The 26343-nt window shown below is 41.6% G+C and overlaps 1 protein-coding gene across 2 annotated transcripts in view; it reads right to left on the bottom strand.

The window, feature by feature from the left end:
* Positions 1–2689: 2689 nt before the first annotated feature.
* Positions 2690–26343, bottom strand: part of LOC135709728 (uncharacterized) — a 102800-nt gene continuing 79146 nt past the window's right edge. Inside the window, exons 3-5 of one of the 2 annotated variants that reach the window (XR_010518361.1) lie at positions 8077–17304; positions 7146–7987; positions 2690–6949 (exon numbers count right to left, since the gene is read on the bottom strand). Coding sequence is in view for 1 of the 2 variants with exons in the window: in XM_065232101.1 (XP_065088173.1) it covers positions 10584–17237 (6654 nt within the window). In the remaining variant the exon portion in view is untranslated. Of the gene's footprint in view, positions 6950–7145; positions 7988–8016; positions 17305–26343 lie in introns of those variants that run through there. The other variant, XM_065232101.1, reaches the window with a different exon arrangement.

Below are 26343 nucleotides of genomic sequence, written 5' to 3' on the forward strand. Positions count from 1 at the left end.
TGGCTCTTCTTTCATCGAACAACTCCTCACCGGGAAGCGATATGATTAAATTCAATCTTCTGAAAAATCTCCCAGATATCGCTAAAAGACGCTTGCTAGACTTATTCAATTCCTTACTAGAAAACAACATTATACCATCTGAATGAAGACAGGTCAAAGTAATAGCCATTCGAAAACCTGGCAAACCAGCGTCTGACCATAACTCATACCGTCCGATTGCGATGCTTCCGTGCATTAGGAAATTGTTGGAGAAAATGATCCTTCGGAGACTCGATCAGTGGGTCGAATCAAATAACTTGCTATCAAATACACAGTTTGGGTTCCGCAAGAGCAAAGGAACAAACGATTGTCTAGCGCTGCTTTCCACAGATATTCAACTGGCCTTTGCGCACAAGGAGCAATTGGCTTCAGTATTCTTGGACATTAGGGAGCTTTTGATTCAGTTTCCATTGAAATTATGTCAGACAATCTGCACAGATGTGGACTTTCTGGAATTTTAAATAATTTCTTTTACAATTTGTTGTCAGAAAAGCAAATGAACTTTTCTCTTGGACAACTGACAACTTCCAGAATTAGTTACATGGGCCTGCCCCAAGGCTCATGTCTCAGCCCTCTTCTTTATTACTTTTATGTAAAAGATATCGACAACTGTTTGGCAGAACAATGCACGCTAAGACAACTTGCAGATGACGGTGTGGTTTCCGTAAGAGGTCCACATGCCGTGGACTTGCAAGGACCATTGCAAAATTCCTTAGATAACTTGTCTTCTTGGGCTATGAATCTAGGGATCGAATTCTCGCCGCATAAAACTGAACTGGTAGTGTTTACTCGAAAGCGGTACCCAGCCCAAATGCAGCTTAATCTTTTGGGCAGAAACATTACTCAATCAATGTCTTTCAAGTACTTTGGGGTCTGGTTTGATTCAAAGTGCACTTGGAATACCCATATTACGTATTTGAAGCAAAAATGTCAGCAGAGGATCAACTTTCTCCGTTCAATTTGCGGCACATGGTGGGGTGCTCATCCGGGAGACCTCATAACGCTTTATAAAACAACTATTCTCTCTGTTCTAGAGTACGGCTCTTTCTGCTTTCTCTAGGCAAGAAAATGTCACCTAATAAAATTGGAACGAATTCAATATCGTTGTCTGCGTATTGCTCTCGGCTGTATGCACTCAACGCATAACATGAGTCTCGAGGTTCTGGCAGGAGTAAAACCCCTCCAGAACCGTTTCTGGGAGCTCTCTCTCAGAATACTAATTAAATGCGGAGTGACGAACACACTTATAATTGAAAATTTTGAAGAAATTCTTGGGCTGAACACACAATCTTGATTTATGAGAATCTACCACCACTACATATCGTCGTATATGTGTCTTCCTTGTTATACTCCAGACCGTGCTTACTTCACCAATCGCAGTTCCTCAATTGAATATGATCTGTACATGAAACAAGTGATTCATGGGATTCCAGATCAACTTCGAACTATTATTATCCCGCGTGTTTCTACTGAAAAGTACCAACACGTCAATTGCATGAAAAGATATTTTACAGACATGTCACGTCTCAATGGATCCACTGGCTTCGGTGTCTTCAATGAAAACTCTAGCGCCTTCCGCAAACTTCAGGAACCTTGTTCCGTTTTTGTTGCTGAGCTGGCAGCAATCAACTTCGCATTGGGGATGATTTCCAACATTCCCGCGTGATGAGTAGACTTATGTCCAACCACTACTCGCTAGATGCTCATCTCAATAGAATAAACCTCGTAAACAGCAACATCTGTCGGTGTGGAAACGGTTACGATGACATCGATCACGCAGTTTGGCAATATACGGATAATGACGAAGCCAGAGAGCGACTTTTGAATACCCTCGAGGCCCAAGGAAGACAACCCTATATCCCTTTCAGAGACGTGTTGGGTACCCGCGATCTCTGCTATATGCAGTCGATTTATGTGTTTCTTCAAATGTCTAGTATAAGAATTTAATTCCTTTGTCTTTTGTCTCTCTTTAATAGTCGATGAGTCTCATCCTCGCCCACTGGTCACCATAGCCGGTTGAACTCCAGACGAATCTAGAACCACACTACCATTCATACTGGCGACATCGCTCTGATGAGACAACGAAACCCTACCCCAAGCTCCTCCCCTTTTCCTATCCTTCGACAATGTAGCCCTCTAACCTCGAGTAAGCCGCGAGTATTCGGCCCAACTCCTACTAGACATATAATTAAGTGAATTTTGTTACAAACAAAGAACAATGAATTATCGGCTCCGTAAAGCTAACGCGATTGAGCCTTACAAGTAGACGAACTAGATAAAAACAAAAAAGTTAAGTAGCAGTTTTGGCTTTTTATTTTTGAAGAAAATAAAAACGGTAAATCAATATTAGTGATCTATCTGCTGGGAAACATTTTCCTGCCTGATGGTGGTGATAGTTGGGGGCGGGATAAGAGTTTCGACAAATGGACGTTTGAATCTTTGTGTACAAACGCAGATATGTCTTTTTTCAATTCTATCTTGGGATCATATTTGGTGTACGTACCTACAGGAAAACAAACGACGTTTTTGAGATGAGTCTTCTGGGTTTTTTTTTCGTGTGAAATGCGCAATAGCCTCAAGAGATATTTGCTGCTCCGCCAGCTATGAAGTCATCGTTCTACAGACAAGAAGACCCCCATTTCAACCAACATTCAAAAACTATATATTTTTTTTTTTTTTTCCATTTTGTATTTTCTTCGCAAACAATAGTCTTACATAGACACTAAAAAAATAGATACAATACAATACTTGTTTATTTTTATTTTGTTTTGTTCTGATTTAAACCCGAATTGCCTCTGCGCACGCACGACCAACCCACGTGTGAAACATTTGCTAATGTGTTTTAGTACTTTTTGCGGGTCTTTTTTGGTCCAAGCCAGACGTTTTCAAATATAACATCCTTCGACAATATCAACCTTATTATGCATTTTGTTTTGTTTTGTTTTGTTTTGTTGCATATGCGCAGGCTACTTATTATTAGCCAGTGTTCCACTAGAAAATAAAGCCATCGATAAATGCCACCACGTTTCAATCTTTGATATCCAGCGATAAATTAGTTTATTTTTTTTAGATTAAATTTTGTTTTCATTTTTTTTTGTAAAAAACTTGCTGTGTATACCGTAAATATCGACATTATTACATAATTCTTTCGTTTTATTTTGTAAAAAGCTATTCTTGCACTTGTACACACAAAATATTTGTTGTTCTTCTTGTTGCTGAGTTATCCGATTAATATCTGTGAATCTGATTGTGTGTGTACTATGTTATCAAAAGTTTGTCATTCAAGGCACTAAAATTCAATGTGTGGTATTCGACTTTTACGCACTTTGTTTGCTCGTATATTTGTGTACTTCAAGCTTTTGGTATGTGGATGGTTGATTTGTAATATGAAGCTTCCCAAACACGTCTAGTACTCTGCTAAATGTATCAAACAAACAGTAGTTGTGATTACACTAATCGGTGAGTTAAAACTAATTCTGGTGGTTTAAAAAAGGTGAACAAACAAACAATGTAACGAATAAAAACTTACACTCTACGGGTTTGAAACGGGGAATGTACTGATAAACTTGGTTTGTGATTGGTCGAACTAATACTAAGTAGATTATCTTAGGTTTATTCACTAAGAAATAAAAACACCACAACAGCGGAGAAATAAATATTCGTCCAGTTCTTTTCTTCTTCTCTTAATGGTAAAGTGAATTCTTCTATTGACTAGATGGAAAGTAATGCCCTGTGGTCTGCCCAACGAAACAATCAGAATTCTATGGACAGAATGTACATTTTTGTTGTGAAATCTTGCTGCAGAAAACTTTAACTCCTTGCTCCTTCAAAACATTCAACTGTATTTTTTTTTCAATAATTACCTATTTTTTAAATATTGATTTATTTATTTGACAATGATTTATGAAATCACGATAAAACGTAACAAAGTAACACTCTTTTTGTGAATACGAGGCCGCTGAAATCAACTTAGAAACTTAAAAATCAAACAATATGAATTTTATTCTCTCATAAATTATCTTTTTTTTCCAAGAATGGTTGAAATTCTTTCAGTATTGAGTTGTTTCCAACGACCGTAGGTGGGATGATTCGATGAAAACGCATAACGCCCGTTGGTTGTTGTCTCGGAAAAATAACGTTTATTCGGCTATCGGTGGTAACGCAAGTTAACGATGTGTGATGCGTGTGGTTGCTGTTCATGCTGCTCGAATAGGTTTCGCGAATCGCAGACGCGTGCTTGCGGTCGTTGAGATGGTGATTATCGCTCTCTCGTTCACACAACACGTGCTCGCGAGCGAGTGACCAAGAAGAGCTTTTATTGCATTGGAAAGGAGGCCAACAGCATGGTGTGAGTGGTAAAATGTGTGTGTTGTGTTTGTTGAACGGTCGTTTAGCTTCTTTCATTGATGGAATTTCCGTCTAAGGGGATTTTCACCTCCTACATACATACTTTCCACATCCACAAGACCAATGAGATCAACCCAAATTTAAGTTCTGTTTACTCATAAATCGCAAAAAGTGCAGGAACTCAACTTTTTCATATCCGGGATTTTTTTCCTGGAAAAACATGAGACAAATTTTCTCATCGCTGAGCTCCTGCACTCTTTGCGATTTATGAGTAAACTTAACTTAAGTTTGGGTTGATCTCATTGGCCGTGTTCGTGAAATTAAAATTCATCACATCAGTGCATCTTGACATTTTGGAACCGCTCAATTTTTAAAGATATCCTCTAACTGACACTTGTTTCCGTTAGCAGACTTTCAGTTCAAAGGCATGAAGTATAGGTTAAAGGTCTTTTAATTAGCGAACGTTGAGCGAATTCCTCTAACACTTAGGTTCAGTTAGTTTGAGCTCTCATATTGAATTTTGTTTCTGGTACGACTAGTACGAAGCCGTGTAGAAGCTCCCGTGAAATGATGATCGTCGATCGTCGATTTAGAGAAAAATTCATTAGTCGAAGCAACTGCAGCTTCTCGTAGAGGAAGATTGCTATATCTACTTACTACAATATGAGTGTGTTGTGATGCATGAGGAATCGACGTTTAGCTCAGTTTTGTCGTCAGCAAGACCATCACCCTAAGCGCTCAAATTTGGCCCATCGATGCTCTAAAACAAGATGCATGTAATGGTATTGCCGAAGCCGTCAGCTACCCTACATGGGCCCTTTTCTCATGTTTGTCTCCAATGAGTAGTGCAATTGACAATTCTAGCATGCTAAGTATTTCCATCGTATTTTAAAGATACAGGTCGGCCCTTGTTGAAATTATGCCAAGACGCTTGCAAGCCATCATTGAAGCTAAAGGTGGCCATTAGACTGATGCAAAATTTGACTTTTTCGCTCCACAGTGCTTAAATGGTTTCAAATCGGGTCCTGATTAGCCTCCCAAAGTTACAACTCATTTGGTTAGAAACAGACATCGCACAAGCCATTTGAAGTTTATATGTAAATTACTATAGGAAATCTCAACTTTTTGTTCATTGCCTTCTAGTATTTTTCCATATTGAGCTGCGAAACAGTTCGGTAGCCATTCTTATAGAAAATTTTCCCAGCTACAACTTTGCTCAAGATACATAGAAATAGTAAAACGAGACAGGAAAAAGTTATTAATTATGCAAGAGATTGGTAAACTTATGACAGGATCAAGCAGCTGCTCTTTAGGCAACACTGTATTTTGCAGAGTGACATAGTAGCCATGATTTTTGTGTCCTATTCAACGCCCCAGAAACACCAATGTTGCCTTCTGAGCAGTTGATTGAGCATGATCATAAGACATCAGCGCATTGAACCAATGATAACTTTTGATCCTTGCATTTAATCAAAAAGTGGTCTTTAGCAAAGTTGTAGCTGGAAAAATTTCCTACAAGTAAAGCTCAAAACTTTTGAAGCAGATCGATAAAATGAATTATTAGATGGACATGAACAAAAATCTTGGTTTTACCATAGTAATTCCCATACAAACTTCAAATGGTTTGTGCCATCTCAGTTTCTCACCAAATGGGTTCAAATTTTGAGAGGTTAGTCAGGATCCGATTTGGAATCGTTTAAGTATTGTGGAGAGAAAATTTCAAATTTTGCATCACTCTAGTGGCCATACTAAGTATTCGTTTTAAGAATAAGCATTGAAAATGCTGAATTTATTGTACTTTACTTTGTTCAAGAAAAGGACAGTTTTCCAATAAATGTTGCTATCAAATAGTTGGCCAATCTCATGGCCTGGAACAAAGTAAATTTATAATGCTAATTTCGATCGAACACGTCAAAAAGCTGTCTATAATAAATATTAAGAAAATCAAGAAAACTCGCCATTATCAGAGGTGCGTACTTTATTTTAACCAGTATTGTATACTGAGGCGCACTTGAAAATAATAATAACTTTTTGTCTAGCAGTCGAATCGATTTACGGTTTTCGACAAAGTTGTTCCGCTTAGTATATTGAATATACAGTGTATCTCAAAATTGAGCGTACAGATGTCCTTAAATTTTAGAAAAACAGCTTTAAAAGCACAATTTAAAGAGATACGTTTCTGAATTTCTGGCTGCTGAATCATCATTATTTTATCAGTTATTGGTACAGTGTTGGACTTATTTTGTTGCGTTTATTAAAAGTAAGAGCTATTTGAGAAAAACGCCTTTTCCTTGAAAAACCTTAATATCTTGAAATATAATGAACTAAGCTCTTTGAAATTTTGCTCATATTTAGTCATAATAAAGATCATTCATATTCCATTAATTTTACTAAAGTTCGTGCACTAGGTAAAAAGTTGAAAATCGTGCCTTTTACTAAAATAAACCTAACTTAATACAGATTATTCCAATAAAGTCCAAAGTCCTGTTCCACTAGGGTGTACGCTCAATTTTCCGATACACTTATATCCGAGGTTTAGTAAAAATTGAGCTATTTTTTGAATCTTTGATAGTTAGGGGAAATATAGGTAATGTCGGCTTACATGTCCCTAATTTGGGCCCATACATAAATTCAGCAATCGACTAAATTTTCAACGCGACCAAAAATATCCATTTACGCGTTCATCTAGATAAAATTGATAAAAAGCAGACTTTTAGCGATGGGCCCAAATTAGGGACATGTAGGCCTACATTACCTACATTTCCCCTATATGAACAGTATTGCTCTATTACCGATACATTTCCCATTCTAACTTTATAGGTCTCCTGTAAATCCAAATTTGATAAAATTTTGCTCATCGGCAGAGAGCAGGGGGTTGTTAAGTTAATCCAACTAGCGCTCATGGACCCATTTAACAAATGGCTTCAAAGGCCGCTGAAATGTCAGACTCAACCACGAGTATAAGCGGTTAAGTCGTCTCTGTTTTCAACGCTATCAAAGAAGGATTCAACGGCGGCTAAAATCACACCCGAAATCCTTCTGGAACTTCGTAAATGAGCAACGCAGGGTAGTCGGTTTACCCTCCTTCATGATTTTGAATGGTGAAACTGCTGACAATCAACAAGACATTTGCAACCTGTTCTCAGCCAAATTTGCTAGTGTGTTTGAAGACGAGCAACTTTCCGCTAATCTCATTACTTTCGCGGCCAGTAATGTTCCTTCGGTTAACCAAACGCTCAGCACTACAGATACGATTTCTAGAGTAGCATCTAAACTTAAGACTTCAACTAAGGCTGGACCCGATGGTGTTCCGTCGATTATTCTTGAAAAGAACATCACTTGTCTTTTAGATTTTTCACTGCGCCGCATATTCCAGCTCTCTCTTTCCAGCGGCATCTTTCAGTCTTGCTGGAAGACTTCGGATATGTTTCCTGTTCATAAAAAGGGAAGCAAACGTGACGTAAACAACTACCGGGGAATCACGTCGCTGAGTGCTGTATCAAAACTTTTTGAATTGGTTGTCATAGAGTCCCTAAATGCGCATTGCAAGCAATATATAGATCAACACGGATTCATAACTGGGCGTTCCACAACTACGAACCTGCTGTGCCCAACGTCTTACATAACGCGCATTGCAAGCAATATATAGATCAACACGGATTCATAACTGGGCGTTCCACAACTACGAACCTGCTGTGCCTAACGTCTTACATAACAGACAGTTTGATTGCTCGGACCCAAACGGACGTTATCTACACTAAGCTTGATAGGCTAGGGATCGGTAGAAATCTTTTGAGATGGTTTCGTTCATACCTCACGGAGCGCCAACTGACAGTAACTTTGGGTACTTGTCGCTTAGCAAGCTTCTGCGCAAAGTCCGGTATACCTCAGGGTAGCCAGGGTGACCATGTTATCACAGGGCCACGATTATCGTGTGCAGACGATCTGAAAGTTTTTCTGCGCATCCGCTCACTCGCCGACTGCCGTTCTCTTCAAAATCAGATTGACATCTTTGCTGACTGGTGCAGTCTAAATCGACTGGTGGTCAACCCAGCTAAGTGTACAGTCATTACTTTCTCACGCAAGAAACAACCGATTATTTTCAACTACAAACTACTAGGCACGACTATTGAACGGGTGCATTGCGTCAAAGACTCAGGCGTTTTTCTAGACTCAAAGCTGACATACTCACACCATATATCGTATGTCGTCGATAAAGCGTCCAGAACTCTTGGCTTTGTCTTCAAGATTACTAAGAACTTCACAGACATTTACTGCTTGAAATCGCTCTATTGCTCTCTCGTACGATCTACGTTGGAATACTGCCCAAGTAACATTGCAGGTTTTATCGCGGTTTTGTAGCATTCTACAAGCCTAAATCATGGTCTACAGAACCCCCATAAACCAAAATTGTTACTTGGGTGCTCTGCAGTCTGGAGCCCGAACAACAATAATGGGGCCGAGCGAATTGAATCTGTGCAACGACGTTTTCTTCGCTTCGCGCTCCGTAAGCTGCCTTGGAGATACCCATTTCCTCTTCCAAGCTACGAGAGTCCCTACCAATTGATCAATGTCGAGCCCTTACGTATCCGAAGAGATGTTTTCAGAGCCTTAACCGTCGCCGATACTCTGCAAGGAAGAATCAACTGCGAAGCAATTCTGAAACATGTGAACATTAATGTTCAACCTCGGTCACTACGCAACAGTCTTATGCTGAGACTTCCACTCCTTCGAACTAATCCTAGCTTAGGGAGCGCTATTTATGGCTTGCAGCGAGTGTTCAACCGAGTAGCGTCGATGTTCGATTTTCTAGTCTGTTGATGCAAACATAACAAATAAACAAATAAACAAAGCATCAGATGAGCGCAGAGAGTGTTCATAGATCCACTCATAATTGCGGGTGGTTTCAGCCATTGTTGAAGAAAGTGAGATGAAAATTGATCAAAAATCAGAACGAAAGTTGTTTGCCAGTTATTTCAGGAACAAGAAATAAAATAAATTTAAACCGTTGGGCACATGAACCCAGTGCAGTTAATTTTAATTTATCTACAGCAACGAAATAAAAAAAAGTTCGATTATCCGGAGTGACATTTTTTTCAAGCCTCAGAATAATTGAGTCCGACCTTTACCATAAACACTGAAGTCTTTAAGCATCATTGCTTCAATCATCATTATTTAAAAACGCAGCAGGCTCAGCTCGAGAGTGAATAATGTTTATTGACGCTGTCACGTGCACGTGTTTGTTCCGTATTAAATTTTCCTGCATGCACTTTGACTGCAATTGCACTGGTGAATATTTGTCAATCACTAAATTTTCCAATAATTTCGCATGTGTAGGAAGCTCCTGTGTTGGACGAAGAAAGGGTTTGTTTTCATTACCGCGAGTGAATAAACTAGTGACATTCCTGAGACACAGCTAAAAATCCACTACAAATGTATGCGCGCTTGATTTGGAAACAGCATGTTGTGAAATCTAGAAGTGAGTTTGTAGTGACATAATCTATCTGATAACGGTATTGTTTACATGGGGCGTTAGTTTACAAACATGCTGAAATGGTTTGCTGGATCCGAAATAGAGCTATCACCTTCTATCGGCCAAATTAAAGCTGCTTACAATTACCATTATATCAATTAAGGCATTTGCTGGCAAATTTCTTCCAGAATCTATAAATGCTTGATCGAATCAACAACCTCACCATGCCCGAGGCTTACCACCTTCATCATCATCATCATCATAAACATCATATTGACAATGTCGAGGCTTACCTACTGCCGGCTGTGATCTGCAAACTATCGAGAAGTCACATAGCAAGCTACCATGTAGCATGCGGTTTATACAGCGACACGGTCATTCAATTGCACACACACACACACACATCAGTACACGGTCAACCAGAAAAGTGAACCATTTTTCGCACCACCCATCTCACGCTATTTTTCCAGAGCATTTCGACATCGCGTATGTACATCTAGGAACCAACCGACAACCTAGTAGAGCGAAAGAAAACAACATCACAACCACAACAACAATGATATGACAAGAGCAACAACAATTTGCTCCGTACAACGATGCGCAAATCAAAAACAAATGGCCTTTGATAAGCCGCACACGCTGGCCGGACACGCAACGGGCGGCCTAATATAAGTGGGATTAAGGTTTCGCTGCCATCATGCTCGGTGGTGATCACGCTGCGGACCTACGAGAAGGTCGATTTCCGCCGTTGCCGTTGTTTCGCAAATTGCTGCTGCTGCCGTTGCTGTTGTTGCTGCTGTTGTTGTTTGCGATAGTTTTCCGCTAGTTTCTCGACGTAATCGATACGTTCTAGCCGGACGAAGGGAACACGTCGGTCAAAGCCGGACGGAAGGGCATGCGATAGCGTGGCGGTAGCAGTTCCGTTAGTGGTTGTGCTCGTTGCCTTGCTCGAAGGTGAAGGTTTATTTGGGTAATTTACCCGAATGAGCCCGCTGCTTCGTTGAGAGCAGTTGGCAAGCTTACTTCTAGCGTCGTTACTACTGCTGCCGCTACTACCACTGCTGTTTCGTCTACTGATCCGTCGGTGGCTCGGCCTTGACGATCCGTTGTCAGTGGACACAGGTATGGCAAGTGCTTGGTTGAATATTTTGTACGACGGAATGAATAGCTTCCTTGGTGCTTCACGGTTGTTGTTTACGTTGACAACAACGTTTGGACCACAGTTTGCGGCAGTCAAACAACGTGTCCTGACGGCAGCGGGTGACGAGGAATTTGAGGTGTTTGGGCTTCCCGTTGATGGCGTTGGGCTATTGGTCTTTTTGTACATCTGTTCTATGCTGAGCAAACTCTCCGCGAAGCTAAGTTTCTTTTTCTTCACCAGAGGCGAAATATTAGTGGATCGTCGGACAAATCCTCGTGACCTGCTGTCCGAGCTGTTACTGCTGTTGTCCTCTTCTTTGGCAAACTGCTGAGATTCTACCTTGGCCGGTTTGGTTAATGTACTTAAGTCTAGTTGATTGTTATTAGTTTCGATTATGCGATCACCAACAGAAGAGCTACTGGACTGATTGGACGATTCCTCCGAAAGGCTTCCACTGGATCGTTGTACGATCTCAGCCTCCGTCACTGCTTCCTCGCTTTCTGAACTGTTTCCACTGGCTGAACCAGATGAACTGCTTCCACTGCTACTGTCACTACTGCTTGAACTGCTCGCACTCGACGCAGAGCTACTGTTGCTGTCACTGTCTACGTCGCTGACAGCACTTCGGCGCATAGTTGCGATCTTGCGCCTTAAGCAGTTTAGCTTTCTGCTGAAAAACCTTCGCTTCGATTGCATTCCTCGATCCTTTATTCGGATGAACCGTAAATAATAGACGTACTTTCGCAACAACTTTAACCTGCAGGTCAAAGATCTACCCTTAGGTATCATATACTTTTCTCTCAGGTCCCTTATCAAACTTTCCCTGCGATGAGCTTCTTTGTTGATAGGAACTACCTCCTCATATTGTATGCATTCATCTTCGCCAACGAACGAGTAGAATTCATTGTCAAGCACCTGTTCGTCTAGCGTTTGACCGGGTCGTCTAGCTGCTTCATCCTCTTCGTCCGAGCTGGTAGTCATCATCCTTTCGATTTCACGTTCAACTTTCCTGTAGATTTCGTTTTCGCTATCGGACAATGAATGATTGCTCTCTAGTACATACCGAACATTTCCACTGCAGTCAGCTCCACCGAGAAATATCTCATGTTCATCACTCACTTCTTCCGGCGCCACGACGACATCGCCTTCCATGTCTTCGCTTTCTCTCAACAAATCCTCGATCGATCCATGGTCTTCTTCAACTATGAACACTCTGCCCGAATCTTCCTTCTCCTGCTCGACCAATTCCTCTTCGTTGATGATGCACAAATCGTTCACATCGATAATGATGTTCGTTTCGTTCACCACTTTCTGGCAAAGCTCCTGCAGCCGAGGCGGCTCACTTCGAACTTCCTCAATTATGAACAACTGGCGGTTGTTGCAGATAAACTGCTCGCACAGTTTCTGCAGTGGTTGAGGCTGTGGAAGCAAGTCGTTTGCCAGTAAGTACTCGTAGCAGATTGTTCGCAGCGGTGGAACTCGTTGGTAATCGTATAGCACACGGTAGCATTCAAAGGCTGCGTTTGTCAATTCTTGTAGTGATAAAGGATTGAAACAAGGCGGCGATTCATCCTGCTCCATTGACTCGCACGACTCAGTTTTTTCAATAAAGGGCACCCACTGCCCCTCAAGTGTTGACGAAGGAGTATCAACTACAATTTCTTTAGATGTATCGTTCACTTCTACTACAGTCTCCTCTACAGGCTTCGGTTCAACCTGTTTTGAATCGCCAACGATTACGGACACTCTTTCACATTCTGCAGTGGAAACCTGCTCCACAGGAGCCGGTTCAAATACGTCATCACCCTCGTCGGCGTCATCGCTGTCTTCTACTTCTATCACAGAGACGTTACCAGCTTCTTGTTTGGAATCATCCACGAATGCAGATTGCTCTTTTGGTTCAAAAACGGTTTCGGCCACAACAGGGACAGTTTCGCTTGCTTGTTTTGGTTGGTCCAGATTCTCTTCTTCAATGTCTGATACCTGCTCCTCTAAATACGTATCATTGCTATTGCCCACAGAAGCCTTTTCCTCAATGACGGATTCATCATTTATTTCATTCGCAATGTTTTTGCTAATAACCTCGTTTTCGGCTTCTTGTTCATTTTCCTCTACCACATCGATAATGCTTTTGCTTGGTAATACCTGCTCTTTGGGCGATTCTTCTTCTACATCCTCAATTGTATTCTCAGTAATTGGACCTTGGACTTCGCATTGTTCAACACGTACCTCTTCCTGAACTTGCTGTTTTTCAGTTGATTGCGCTTCGTCTTCCTGTTCCTCGCTAGTGACTTCCGCGCTTTGAGCTTTACTGTTAATCGACGCAAGCTCCTCTAAGTACTCCTCTTTATGCACGGAGGCTTCCTCAATTGTATTCTCAGTAATTGGACCTTCGACTTCGGGTTGTTCAACACGTACCTCTTCCTGAACTTGCTGTTTTTCAACTGATTGCGCTTCGTCTTCTTGTTCCTCGCTACTGACTTCCGCGTTTTGAGCTTTACTGTTGATCGTCACAGCCTCCTCTAAGTACTCATCTTTCTGCACGGAGGCTTCCTCAATTGTATTCTCAGTAATTGGACCTTCGACTTCGCATTGTTCAACACGTACCCCTTCCGGAACTTGCTGTTTTTCAGCTGATTGCGCTTCGTCTTCCTGTTGCTCGCTAGTGACTTTCGCGTTTTGAGCTTTACTGTTAATGGACGCAAGCTCCTCTAAGTACTCCTCTTTCTGCACGGAGGCTTCCTCAGTTGTGTTCTCAGTAATTGGACCTTGGACTTCGGGTTGTTTAACACGTACCTCTTCCTGAACTTGCTGTTTTGCAGCTGATTGCGCTTCGTCTTTCTGTTGCTCGCTAGTGACTTCCGCGTTTTGAGCTTTAATGTTGATCGATGCAAGCTCCTCTAAGTGCTCATCTTTCTGCACGGAGGCTTCCTCAATTGTATTCTCAGTAATTGAACCTTCGACTTCGGGTTGTTCAACACGTACCTCTTCCTGAACTTGCTGTTTTTCAGCTGAGTGCGCTTCGTCGCCCTGTTCCTCGCTACTGACTTCCGCTTTTTGCACGGAAGCTTCCTGCTCAGTTTTGGCATTTTCAGCTGCTTTTCTTTCCGCCAATTCCTTCCTTCTTGCTAGGTCCTCTTTCGCGTAGCGTCTGTACTCCCGCGAGTTCAGTGTCGCTACGCAAACACTGAACAACGTCTTGGGATTGAACTTGGGCTGAACCTTCGCTTTCGGTGCCCTCGTATTGCAGTGGAAGTCTTCGATATTCGATTGCCGCGCCCTCTTGGGAAAACGTGGATAATCGCAGTTATCAAAGTGGCGTTTCCGGAACTTTGGAATGTATTCTGGAATTTTGAAGCTATCTTCGACTTTTTGCTTCGATTCTATCTCCTTCACTGTGTTTATCTGTTCATCTTGTTTCGCCTTTTCCTCCAGCTGAACTACCATCGGATCATTTTCTTTTACCTTAGGTCCCTCTTCAGTCACCTTATCTTGCAAATCCTCCATCGGTTTTGCCGGTTGTTCATCATCATCATCATCATCATCCAAAACGATCGTCGGCATTGACTGTTCGTTCTTCTTCTCTTCTTCCTTCTTTCGCTCTTCGTAGACTACTTCCGATTCCAACTCAGTTTGATAGTACTTATCTCTGTTGGATTCGATCTCCTCCAAGAATTTTAATGAATCGGCACTATCGTGGATCGATACTACGTTCTTCGGCAGTTCGTTGATCACGCTAAGGTGTTTGTACTTGTTCAACTCCGAGTGTGGTACATCGTACGTCTCCAAGATGTACAACTTTTCGCCTACTTCGGTGGTTTCCTGACCAACCTTCGGTGGTTCTTCTTTGGTTTTTTCTAGATCGATCAAAATATCCGGCAGATTTCCCGTGCCGTTCTGAATGTTAGCAACGATCACTCCACTGTGCAGAGGCGGTAGTTCTTCTTCTAGCGCCTGTTGTAGGTACTTGCAGGATTCAAAGTTCTGATGAGCTGGTTGATTGTTGTTGGATTCCTTTCTGTCAACTCCGGTGGCACTGTTGGCGGTGTCCTCCTCTTCGGTTTCGTTCCAACTGCTTAGGTAATCGCGGAGGTTTTTGTCCTTCAGGTTCTCATCCATGGTGAAGCTGCGAGCTCCCATGACGAATTCATCCATAGTGGAGTAACCGTAGTTGGTTAGATTTGCCGGGTGGTTGGCGTGAGCACCATTCGGAACATACCCGTCGGAGGATGCAGATGCTGAGGATGAGGTTTTGGAATGTAGGTAACGATTCATGAGGTACTTTTGCTGACAGTCGTAGCTCAGGGCGTGGTTTGTGTCGTAGGTGGTTGTATCTCGGCTGCCCTTGAGGATTTTGACACTGTTGATCTGCTCCTCCAGATCGATCAAGGGATGGTTCATGTCGATGATGGGATTTGGGGTGTCGTAGTAGCAGCTATTGGCGGATTTTTGCGAGGGTTGCGAAGTTGGGATCGCGTGGGAAGTGGGTTTCGGTGGGTTCATAGGTGGCACGATCGTTTGGGATGTGTATTTGATACCGTAGTGGGGGGTGTGATGAACGGTTGACGTTGGGGGATTGGACAGTGGGTTGGGATAGTGGTGAGCAGGGTTTGTGGGGACATTTGGACTGTAGAAATCGTTGATTGATTTGCTGAACGATAGTTTCTGGTTGGGAGGATAGCTAAGGTTTGTAGCGTGACCGGGGTAGTTTCCGTAGGCCTGTTGACCATGGTGGCCGTCGTTGAAGTGATGCGAAAGGGTGTGATGTCGAGATCTGTGATGATAGGGATCATCATAGGTAGGATTGTGATTTATGGTGTAGTTTTGATGATGGTAACTTGACAGAGCGGGGTTTTGATGATGATGATGATATGCAGACCGGTTCGGTAGGTAGTGGTTGGCCTGGTGGGCATTCAATGGTGGAGCTTGTTTAATGTAGCTGCTGTTGAAGTAGTCCACGTTGGGGTTTAAAACACTTTTACTGCTCGGTTGAGCCGTTGTGTAGTAACCTGCCGCTGGTGGCATGTAGCCACTAGTGAAGTTATTAGGATATCGAGATCGTTCGTTGTACATGAGATCATGGTGACTTTGTGAATGGCTAGCAGAATGAACCTGATGGCTGCGTCCGTAGCGATTGACTTCGTCTATCACCGGATACTTGTTGCGTACGATATGTGGGTAAGGTTCGTATCCATGGTGACCATTCGGTTGCTGGATTGCAGTTGCCTGCGCCCCTTCTGGATGGTACAATCCGTAGTTATGTTGGTAGTGCGCAGTAGGCGATGGTTGTTGACTGGATTGAGCAAAGTCCTGCTGGTATCGATAGCTGCTCCGACTCGAATGATATTTGTTAGGATTTTTAGCCTCAAAATTAGTGATTACACTGCTGTCGTGAGCAAATTCACCGATCCCGCTATGGGAGGAACCATTACCCGCCCAACCATGGGTAGTCCCAAACTTAGTGTTTAGGTCATTCAATGCACCCACTCCGGAGATCTTTGCCTGATAGGAATACGGATAGGGTGGTGCCATAATATTATGATTGTTATTGCTAATGTTAATAATCGTTGGATTGGTATCACCGTCTTTGTTGAACGAGATCTGTGCGTTACCACCGGTGGTCGAAAATTGGGTATTTCCGAGCAGGTCCGTTTCCGGGCCACCCGTGATGGCGGCCTGTGTCGGGTTTAACCCTTGGACGCCGTTCGTGCCCAAACTCCCACCGCTAATATTATTCACAATGTTCGTGTTAATGTTATTGATATTGTACGTTATACTATCGCCTGTATTGGTTTCAAACTTCCGCGAAGTGAATTCAATACTCTTACTATTGTTAACGTTATTACCGTTGCTGACGTTGCTATAGTTACTACCGCTATTGTTTGCACAGAGGGCGCTGGTCGCATCGAATAGTCCGGCAGTGTCATGGTACAGACCACTACCTATGGGATTTGACTCGACATGCTGTCCCTGCACCTGCTGCTGCTGCTGTTGCTGTTGCTGTTGCTGTTGCTGTTGTTGTGAACCGTAGCCTATTGTTGGCTGTTGTTGATGCTGATGCTGCTGCTGTTGGGGTAAAAATAACTGAGGATTACCACCTTGCCCTGTGCTGGCTTGCGGCGGCGGTGGCTGGGGAGGGATCTGCGGCAGGTGATGATACTTCACATTGGTATTTGGCAGAACTCCATTCCCGGGGAAACTGTTAGATATGTCCGTAAACAGCCCATGATGTTCCATTGCGGTGAATGTAGCGATTTCCGAGTGCTCCCTATGGTGGTGTGTCAGATCATTGATTGAAGTTGTTCTGGAACGGGAATGAAAGAGAAAAAAAGATAGGATAAGGTCAGTTCCGGTGCAGCACAAAAGCGAAAGTCGAACGATTGCGGTGGCCTAATCCTGTCTGACGACGACGACGACGCCGCGCTGCCGACAATAATAACGCCCTGGCGGGGAAAAGCGACAGCAGCCGCAGCAGTTGGCCGTGGTGTAATTATTCAAAATATATGTCAAATCAATTATGATGAATTATTTAAGGTGGATTACTATCTATGATGGAAGGTCGGTAGAACATGTGTGTGCCGTGTTTTCGTTCAGTTTCGTTCGCACAGCTCAACATGGTACACGTCCGAACGAAGGTGAGGTACATGCATGAGGATGATGATGACATGGACAATATCGCGTGAGGATTTCCGGTTGGGACACTACCGACGGGTGCAATATAATGGAATGTCCAGAGGAATATAAATGGAAAAGCGAGCGAGTGACCGAGCTACGACGCGTGCCGAGGGTAGGAGGAAAATTGTGCCATTAAGGACTTCGGGGAAATGGCTATTGCTATCGCGGCTGGGGATTTCAATATTGATTAGCCGTTCGCTTTCGTTCTGGTGTGCTGTCCGTTGTTCGGCAATTGCGTTCCGACGATAGTTGCGGGTGTCAAATGTGAATCAATTTAACTACGGCAAGTGTTGGTGTAGTTTGGAAGTTGGAATTTATTGAAATTGAAAGTGAGGCTCATGACAAATTTATCGGCAGACAATTGGTGATGATATTGGGAATCTAAGCACATTGTGGAGCACAGTCCATTTAGGTCCGATTTATTTACTTGAACTTTAATCTTAAATTAGGTTTACACATATGTTGGGACCTATGTTCTCTCGTTTTTCTGAGGTCGCTTGACGATGTAAAATTTCTATTCATATTTATACCCTTCGAAGTGTTGAAACACCCTCCAAAGGCTCGCCCCTTTGTCGGTCAAAATTGGATTCCTTAGCAACAAAATTAAGGTATGACACCGATAATGCCCATGCATCAGAACCCTAGTCTTAACCATTTCAAACTAGGGAACAACGAATAGAAGATTTTTTCCTTGTTTCAAGATCATCCTCGTTAGACAAAGCCGAGTCTTGTCACTATCAACAAGGCATAAAAAGTAACAAGGACTAAGATGTGTTCTTTGGATTACTGAAAAATCCTGTTCCCCTAGTTTGAAGTAGTCAGGACTAGGAATCGGTGGTAGATCTTACATCCCGTAACGTACCACGAAAAGGTGATCTACCCACGTTACGGGGTAATACAGACGTTTAACAGAATATAATTGTTGCCACATGTTATAACATGTGTACTAGTATACTTTTGCATTTAGATGTTTGAATCGTAGATAATGGATGGTATGATATTTTATAAAATCTAACAAACACGCATTTGTTTAAATAATCTGTTCAATTGTGTTTTCAACAATATTGGCTCTTTACTGTAGCTCCATAGTTTTCATACATATGACGCTAAAATTGTGTCTATTTTGAATCATTTGTTGTTCTTCCGTTAGATTCAAATGTCATAAAGCAAATTATTAAATTTGCAAAATTTGAAAGTTTTGCTGAACAGCGCTCAAATGGCTTCAAATTGGGTCCTGACATGTCTCTTAAAATTTGAACTAATTTGGCAACAAACTCATTTGGCCAAAACGATTTTAAGTTTATATTTGTTTATTTGTATATTGAAAGATAGATCCGAGCAGGCTCTGCCCGCGAACGGTCGGTTTAGTTTTCGCTGGCGCTGATTTCATCTGTTTTCCGCATATTTTTTAATTGTACCAAATCAAAAAATATTACTTTTCACGTATGGACAAGTGTAAATTAAGATCTATCACGTTTTAAGAAGTTTGTTTAGTGATATTGGTGAAAAATCTGGGACAAGAATTTGTTTCGAGTAGCTGTGTTGCTGTTTTATCGCGTTGGTCGGTTTTTCTTTTCGATTGCTTTTTGGTGCTTTGCCTCCCTCCCAAGAAGAGTTTTACCGGGTTTTTTTCTTTTCTGGTGCTGGCGTTCTGCCTTCCGGAGGATGCACGCAAATGAGGTGTCAGGCAAATGAAAAACTTCGCGTGTGATTCAAAATGTCGTGTTCGATTGTAAAAACAACGCGGATGATTTTTTCGATTACCGCGAGTGAACAAACCGGTGCTTTTTCGGAGGCAGAATTTGGTGAGATCCTTCTGATTTATAATCAATCATAAATGCATATTTCTATATATTACTAAATACGAGCCAGATTTCAAAACATCACATTTCGAAATCTGGAAGTGTGTTTGCAGTACCGTTATTCATATGATAACGGTAGTGTTTACATGCGGGGCTTATTGTATGTGAAAGTAACCTCGGAATGGACGTGAATTACCAGGCATTCTGAAATGGGTTGCTGGATCTGCAGTAAAGCTATCGCTTTCTAACTCCCGGACTAAACTTGCTTTAAATTATTATATCAAGGATTGTTGTAAGCAAATTTCTTGCATAATACCACTGCTGGCCAGTGGGGGTTAGATTGAACACACACACACACACACACACACACACACACACACACACTCACACACACACACACACACACACACACACACATACCACACACACACACACACACACACACACACACACACACACACACACACACACACACACACACACACACACACACACACACACACACACACACACACACACACACACACACACACACACACACACACAAACACACACACACACACACACACACACACAAACACACACACACACATACATACATACACACACACACACACACACAAACACACACACACACACACACACAGACACAGACACACACAGACACACACATACACAGACACACACAGACACACACACACACACACACACACACACACACACACACACACACACACACACACACACACACACTCACACACACACACTCACACACACACACACGCACACACACACACACACCGAGAGATTTTTGATAATTTTGTAGGTCTGTTTGCACATTAATCCGGACACATTCAAATCACTGTTACTTTTGAAATATTGCACGTAGGAGTGAAAAATTTCGCTGAGCTGTAACTGGGAGTCATTTATGAAAAAGACTTTGTCTGATGCTTAGTGTTCAACCCTAGCAGCACACTTGTCACTGAAAAGCCGGTGTAACTTGATTGCAACTTATTCCAGTCACAATAAAATTGCAGCAACCTATTTTGATGGAAGTGTGTTGCTTGGGAAGATGGCGACGAATGAAAAACATGTTCTACTTTTCTTTTATTTAACGTCGGTCTCTGTTCCGCAATCTAGTGCCAATCACCGACGGACATCGATTGCCATCCATTGACGGCAATCGAATGTGCAGGAAGGCGAAGGCAGCTTCCACACCTGCGTAGGATATCGCACCCATTCAAACACACATGGGCCGGGACCAACGGGTTTACTTTCCTTCCGAAGGAAAACGTGACCAGAGATTTTTATGCCTCAGAAAAATCCCACCGACCTCGGCTGGGATTGAACCCAGACCTATTGGGGTGAGAAAGCAGTCACGCTTACCACTACACCACCGGCGCCGGCAAATGAAAAACATGTGCGAGAGCGGATTTTGTACGGACGTAATGCAAATCCTGACTTGTCAATACGGGAACTTGCAAAAACATTGGATTTTTCCAAATCCACTATTGACGGTTTGCTCAATTTTGGAACGTTTGACGGTCGAGAGGAAACCGAGAAGTCAAGACCAACAATTGAAATGGCCTTAACTCCATTTTGTAAACAAACCTTGTAAGGCCATTTTCTCGCGAACCGAACTCCGCAAAGGCAAACTAACATAATCGACAGGTAGGGGAAATTCTCCTCTACCCGATTGTGGTTTAGGTTTGCGAATGAAGGTTTCGGTTCGCGAGAAAAAGGGTCTTACAAGGTTTGTTTACAAAATGGAGTTAAGGCTATTTCAATTGCTGGTTTTGAAGTGATTAAAACATTGGACAAACTGATCCTGTCATGGACCGAAAGGTGCAGAGGATATTGAAGGATTACCCGAATCTCTCTGTTCGAACAGTGGCTCGTAAAATAGGAACACACTTAATCTAGCTCAGTAAAATTTCCAACAGCCGATTACTTCGGCATTTACTTTTGCTGATATCTCTACAAAATATCTGTTTGTTTGCTGATATCTCAGCAAAATGTTATTTGTTAGCTGAGTCTCGGCAATTGTTTCACTGAATCTCAGCAAAATAAATTTCAGAATTACTCGACTATTGGAATCTCGGTGAAAATTTTTAAGTGTGAATGTCACCTGATTTTGTCCAAAAATCAAAACAGCGTTTGGGGCTGAAGTCGTATAAAGCAGTTCCAAATCGCAACGGCAATCAGTATTTGACAGCAAAATCACGGGTTCGACGTTACTTGGACTTTAATCTTATTTTATTCGGCGAGAAATCGGTGATTGAAGTGTTTGTTTACAAAAGCAATTACGCCCAAATCTCAAATCTCTCCGGAAGTTTTCAATCGTGAAATTTGAAAACAAATATTTTTTCTTGATGATAACATTAAAAATTACTTGCAATTCACACTCAATGAAACTCAATATGCCGTAAGTCGATAGTCCCTTGAATATCAAGTAAGGGAGAGTTGACTGTATCCTGATGTTTTTCGGAGTTAGAGGATTTGAAAATTTCGATGTTTGATCCTATTTAGAATCTTTAAATCTTAATTCTATATCTAGGGTATCGATCAATTTTTAGCCAAAAGTAAAATTAAATAGTTTTTACTTAATTGGTGATCTTTATACTGGATCAAGCAATAAGATATGATTAACAAGTTTGGTTTTCCTATACAAACTTTATATGGTTTGTGCCAAATCATTTTTCAACCACACGAATACAAAATTTGTACCAGTCTATTATTGCTAATGTTATTTGCTCATGAATCTGTGTAACTTCAGCCTTCACATTCTGTTTGTATAAACCTACTGTAAGACCGTTGTAACAATTAATAGCAATGTTTTCATCGCAGAACAAACCCGCAACATCTCCGCATACACCTGTGTGTTCTGGTTTGTAATGTAACAGCTGTTTTGCGTGCCTCGTGCCATTCCAGTCAGCCATTTCATTCCATTAGCGATTGAGCGATTAGATGCCACGAAGCAACCCTTTCAATTTCATTGATGGATCTGGATTCGAACCGAACGAACGTGGACGTTTTTTTGCCCTCCAATTTCCCATTGACCTGGACGATAATTGAAAGCGACACTGCATGCCATGTTGGAGTCAGTTTGTCACTCTCTGAGCCAGTGGTCCCAATAAAGGCTAGAGCACTTTCGCTGAAAAATTAATTACCTTCGCGCAATGCCATCTTCTCACTCCAGCAGTGAGTTGAATAATGGGTAGGTACCAGGCGCTACTAGTGCGCGTCAAATTCCTCCGCTGGCCACACGAAGCCCAAATGAGAGTAATTCCATTTCGATCGACATCCATTGTCCAAGTGGCATGCATTACGGAAATTAAAGAGTGGAAATCGAATTTCAGAGTCCCGAAGCTGTTAGTTGTCTACGGAATTCTGTGAAACATATATCACAGTTAGAATGCCCCACAGTGGACGACATTTAGATTCCATGCTAATAGGAAAGTCACGCAGAAAACTGTATCATATCCAATAACAACAACGTACCGTTTCTGACCTCCTTTGACCGACAACATTGGGCGCACCGTTACTGCCGTATTGATCTCTAGTTTACTTAGCAACTCAGTGATAATTAATCGATCGCAGTAGCCCACTTCTCGACGAACGATGCTTAACTCATAATTTAAACAAACCGTAAATCGTTCACCCACCGACCGACCACCGAGTCGTTCTCATTCTGCAGTACTGCACCTAATTTCCATTAACTGCAACCAGGGATTGGCTATTGGTTGGAACTGGCCCGACACAGCACGACAAGCAAGCAAATGAAGAAGCTCCGGCAATTTATCAAAATCTGTCCACCTTCCGTATAAACCGACCGGTCGGTGGCTTATCAGGTCCTAAGGTCGAGTTCATTTGCTACAATTTCATAATCAAACTAATCAACTCACTCGCTGAACGATACGCGCTTCTTGATAGTGAGCGATGAGCGTTCACATCATCTTGTGTGGAATGGGACAAGTAGGCCATGGATGAATGGATGGATGAGAATAGAATTCAACCCAACTTCTAACTTGATTAGATGGGGCAACGGGTTCGGTTTGGATATCGCATCATCATTAGGTTAATGCGTTCGCTTGAGCAATCAACTGAACCCATTAAAACCGAGAACTGTTGTCATTATTGTTGTATTTGTTATTTTTCTGCTGCTGGAACATGACTCCAGCGAGGCAAATGCGTCACGTTGTCCTTGCTTGCGGCGTGTACATATGTTACGTTGTTGTCAGTTGTCAGATTGCACTAAGCAACGCAACGTGTGGTGCGATACGGTTGCTACGACCGGTGAGAGGGTAAGGGCTTTTCTCGGAATTTCAAAATGCAACAATAAAGCATTTTGGGACCTGTTTTAGGCAAGTTTGTATTTAGATTTTTTTCATTGTCTTATTTGAGTTAGAGACATAACGATATTTCTTCGAATGGCATACTTATGTCTCTAAACAGAATGTTTTATTATTTTTTCTATCGCTTATAATGATGTTGTTACATTTTGACTAAGGTTTCATTAGGTTGTGTCTGCCTTGAATGACAAAACGTCGATTAAGTCTCAAGGGGAAAAACGTCGAATGATTAGAAGGAACATCAGTGATCCACTCTTTACTGTGAGTGCGCAGATTTCCCAGGTTGTTATCACTTGCCTTCATTCTTGAGGGCCCTTCCGGCACAATTTTTCGACGACTGGTGTCTTCACCCGAGACACGCTACTCCACTCGCCCCTGGATCTGCGCAATGCGTTGAATTAGAAGCACAACTTTTAGTAGTTTAATTCAAACAATCAAACCATAAATCTTTATGATAATATTTTGATTAATTATAAACGTTGTACAGTAAGCTGTGACATTTTTCAACAATGTTCTTAAATTTTTGCTCCCCATCAATAATTCGCTTTCTACATGCCTCTGTAGTAATCTGTACAGAAAATCAGCTCATTTGCCCATTTGCTGTCTTGGGACTTTTGTGAAAAAAATGCATTTTGTCTAATTTTTCACTTTGATCGCTCATAATTCACCTAATGCACTATATAACTACCTCAAACATATTTTTCATAGAGTCTCTAAGGTCTATAGAATAACTTCTTTGAAGTGGCGCCAAAACCATACAAAACAATTTTATACGACAAACCTGCACTGAGACAATGAAATACAACTTTTGTCAGAACAAACTATGGCTGCACAAATTGTAGTTTTGACGATATTTTAGCGTTTAACAATTCACTTGCTGCGAAATTGTTCGGAGATCAGGCTTGCAAACAAGTTGCATCACTAATCATAGTGCACATGACGAAATTTAGCTTAGTCAACTTGTAGCGATCCTTAACTTTGTCCACAGCACAATAAATCGCCACCATCATTTGTATATTTGATATTAAACATTAACCTCGGAAACTATTTGCATATCAAGCGAAAACGTAGTCCTGTATTGTCGCGAAGCGTTATGGTTCTAAGATGCTCGATGACCCTGGAGGGATCGTTTTTGCTTACTTAGCAGAAAATCATGGGTTTAATCCCAAGCTCTCCGTCATGACTCTTAAAATTCATGATCACTAAACAAAATTAATATGTTCTTTCGATAGCCGGCTATCGAGAGCTTAAATAAACAACAAATAAACAATACATAATTTTGGTTGCATCGCCAACTTGAGGTGAATCCTAACCGAATACCCTACCCAACCCTCCAACTCCGTAGCACTTATGAGGGTGTCGCTAAGTCGGTGGCCTCTCGTTAAGTAAGTACTACATCAACATTTCCTTTCCTATCCCTAGTTATGGTAAAGATGGGCGTGGCCGGGAATAGCGACAGTCATGCTTCTGTTACTCTTGTTTAGATTGGAACCAATGTTTACTCCTCAGCATTATTCCTAAAAGTAGTCTAACTGAGAATTTCAGAAGAGACGTGAGTGTCGCTAGTATCCAATCTATGAAGTATATCGTAGAATTCCAAATTTTCCCGGTTCACTGGCCACCCATTTGACCTAATGAACCCTATAGTACAATCGTATTCGGTTTTATATTCAATTTGACATCTCAAATTTAAAGCTTTCAAAAAACATACAAGAATAAGTTTAAAAAATTGACTATCTTGAAAACAAACCACAAGGAATTTTCCTGGTGTTTGTGCAGCATGAATTTTCTTACTTCAAGTTCCATCAGTCAAGGTTGCAAATACTCATTTCAGCTAAAACAGTGTTTTTTTTTAAATTATGAAATAATTAGATGCTATGATCATATTTTGAATTGGTAAGATACAAGATGAGGTTGCAAAGAATGTGTTTGACATATTAAACCTGTTTATTTCACTTCATGAGAGTCACAATCAACGATTTTTCACACACTCACTCACTCACTCACTCACTCACTCACTCACTCACTCACTCACTCAGCGATCAGCAAATCGCTGATTGTGACTCATAGAAAGCAAAATTTACAGGTTTTATGTTTCAAACGCACCAATACCATCTTTTGGTTTTATTATTCCGAAAAACATTATTTTAGCTGAAATGAGTATTTGCAACCTTGCCATCAGTCTCTACTTTGACATTTGTGGCAAATTTTGAAAAAAAAAAATCACCAGTATAATAAACAAAATACTGTAAAAAGTTTCTGGCTCTGACTACTGGAGGTTGTACACTGAAACCTCCGTTTACGAAGTCTTTTTTTACGCAGTATTCAATTTACGTCCCTCTTTTTACGAAGTAAATCCCAAATAACGAGGTTTTTTTAACGAAGTAAATCCCAAATAACGAGTTTTCTTTTTACGAAGTAAATTCCAAATAACGAGTTTTTTTTTGTGATTTTGAGAAACTGGGATATACTGTGAAATACCTCACAATATGGGTATTTTTGAAATCGGAGTGA

Source organism: Ochlerotatus camptorhynchus, unplaced genomic scaffold (genome assembly GCF_037179485.1).
Source record: "Ochlerotatus camptorhynchus isolate MF236.1 unplaced genomic scaffold, CSIRO-AGI_Acam_v1.1 ptg000363l, whole genome shotgun sequence".
Lineage (NCBI taxonomy): Eukaryota > Metazoa > Arthropoda > Insecta > Diptera > Culicidae > Ochlerotatus > Ochlerotatus camptorhynchus.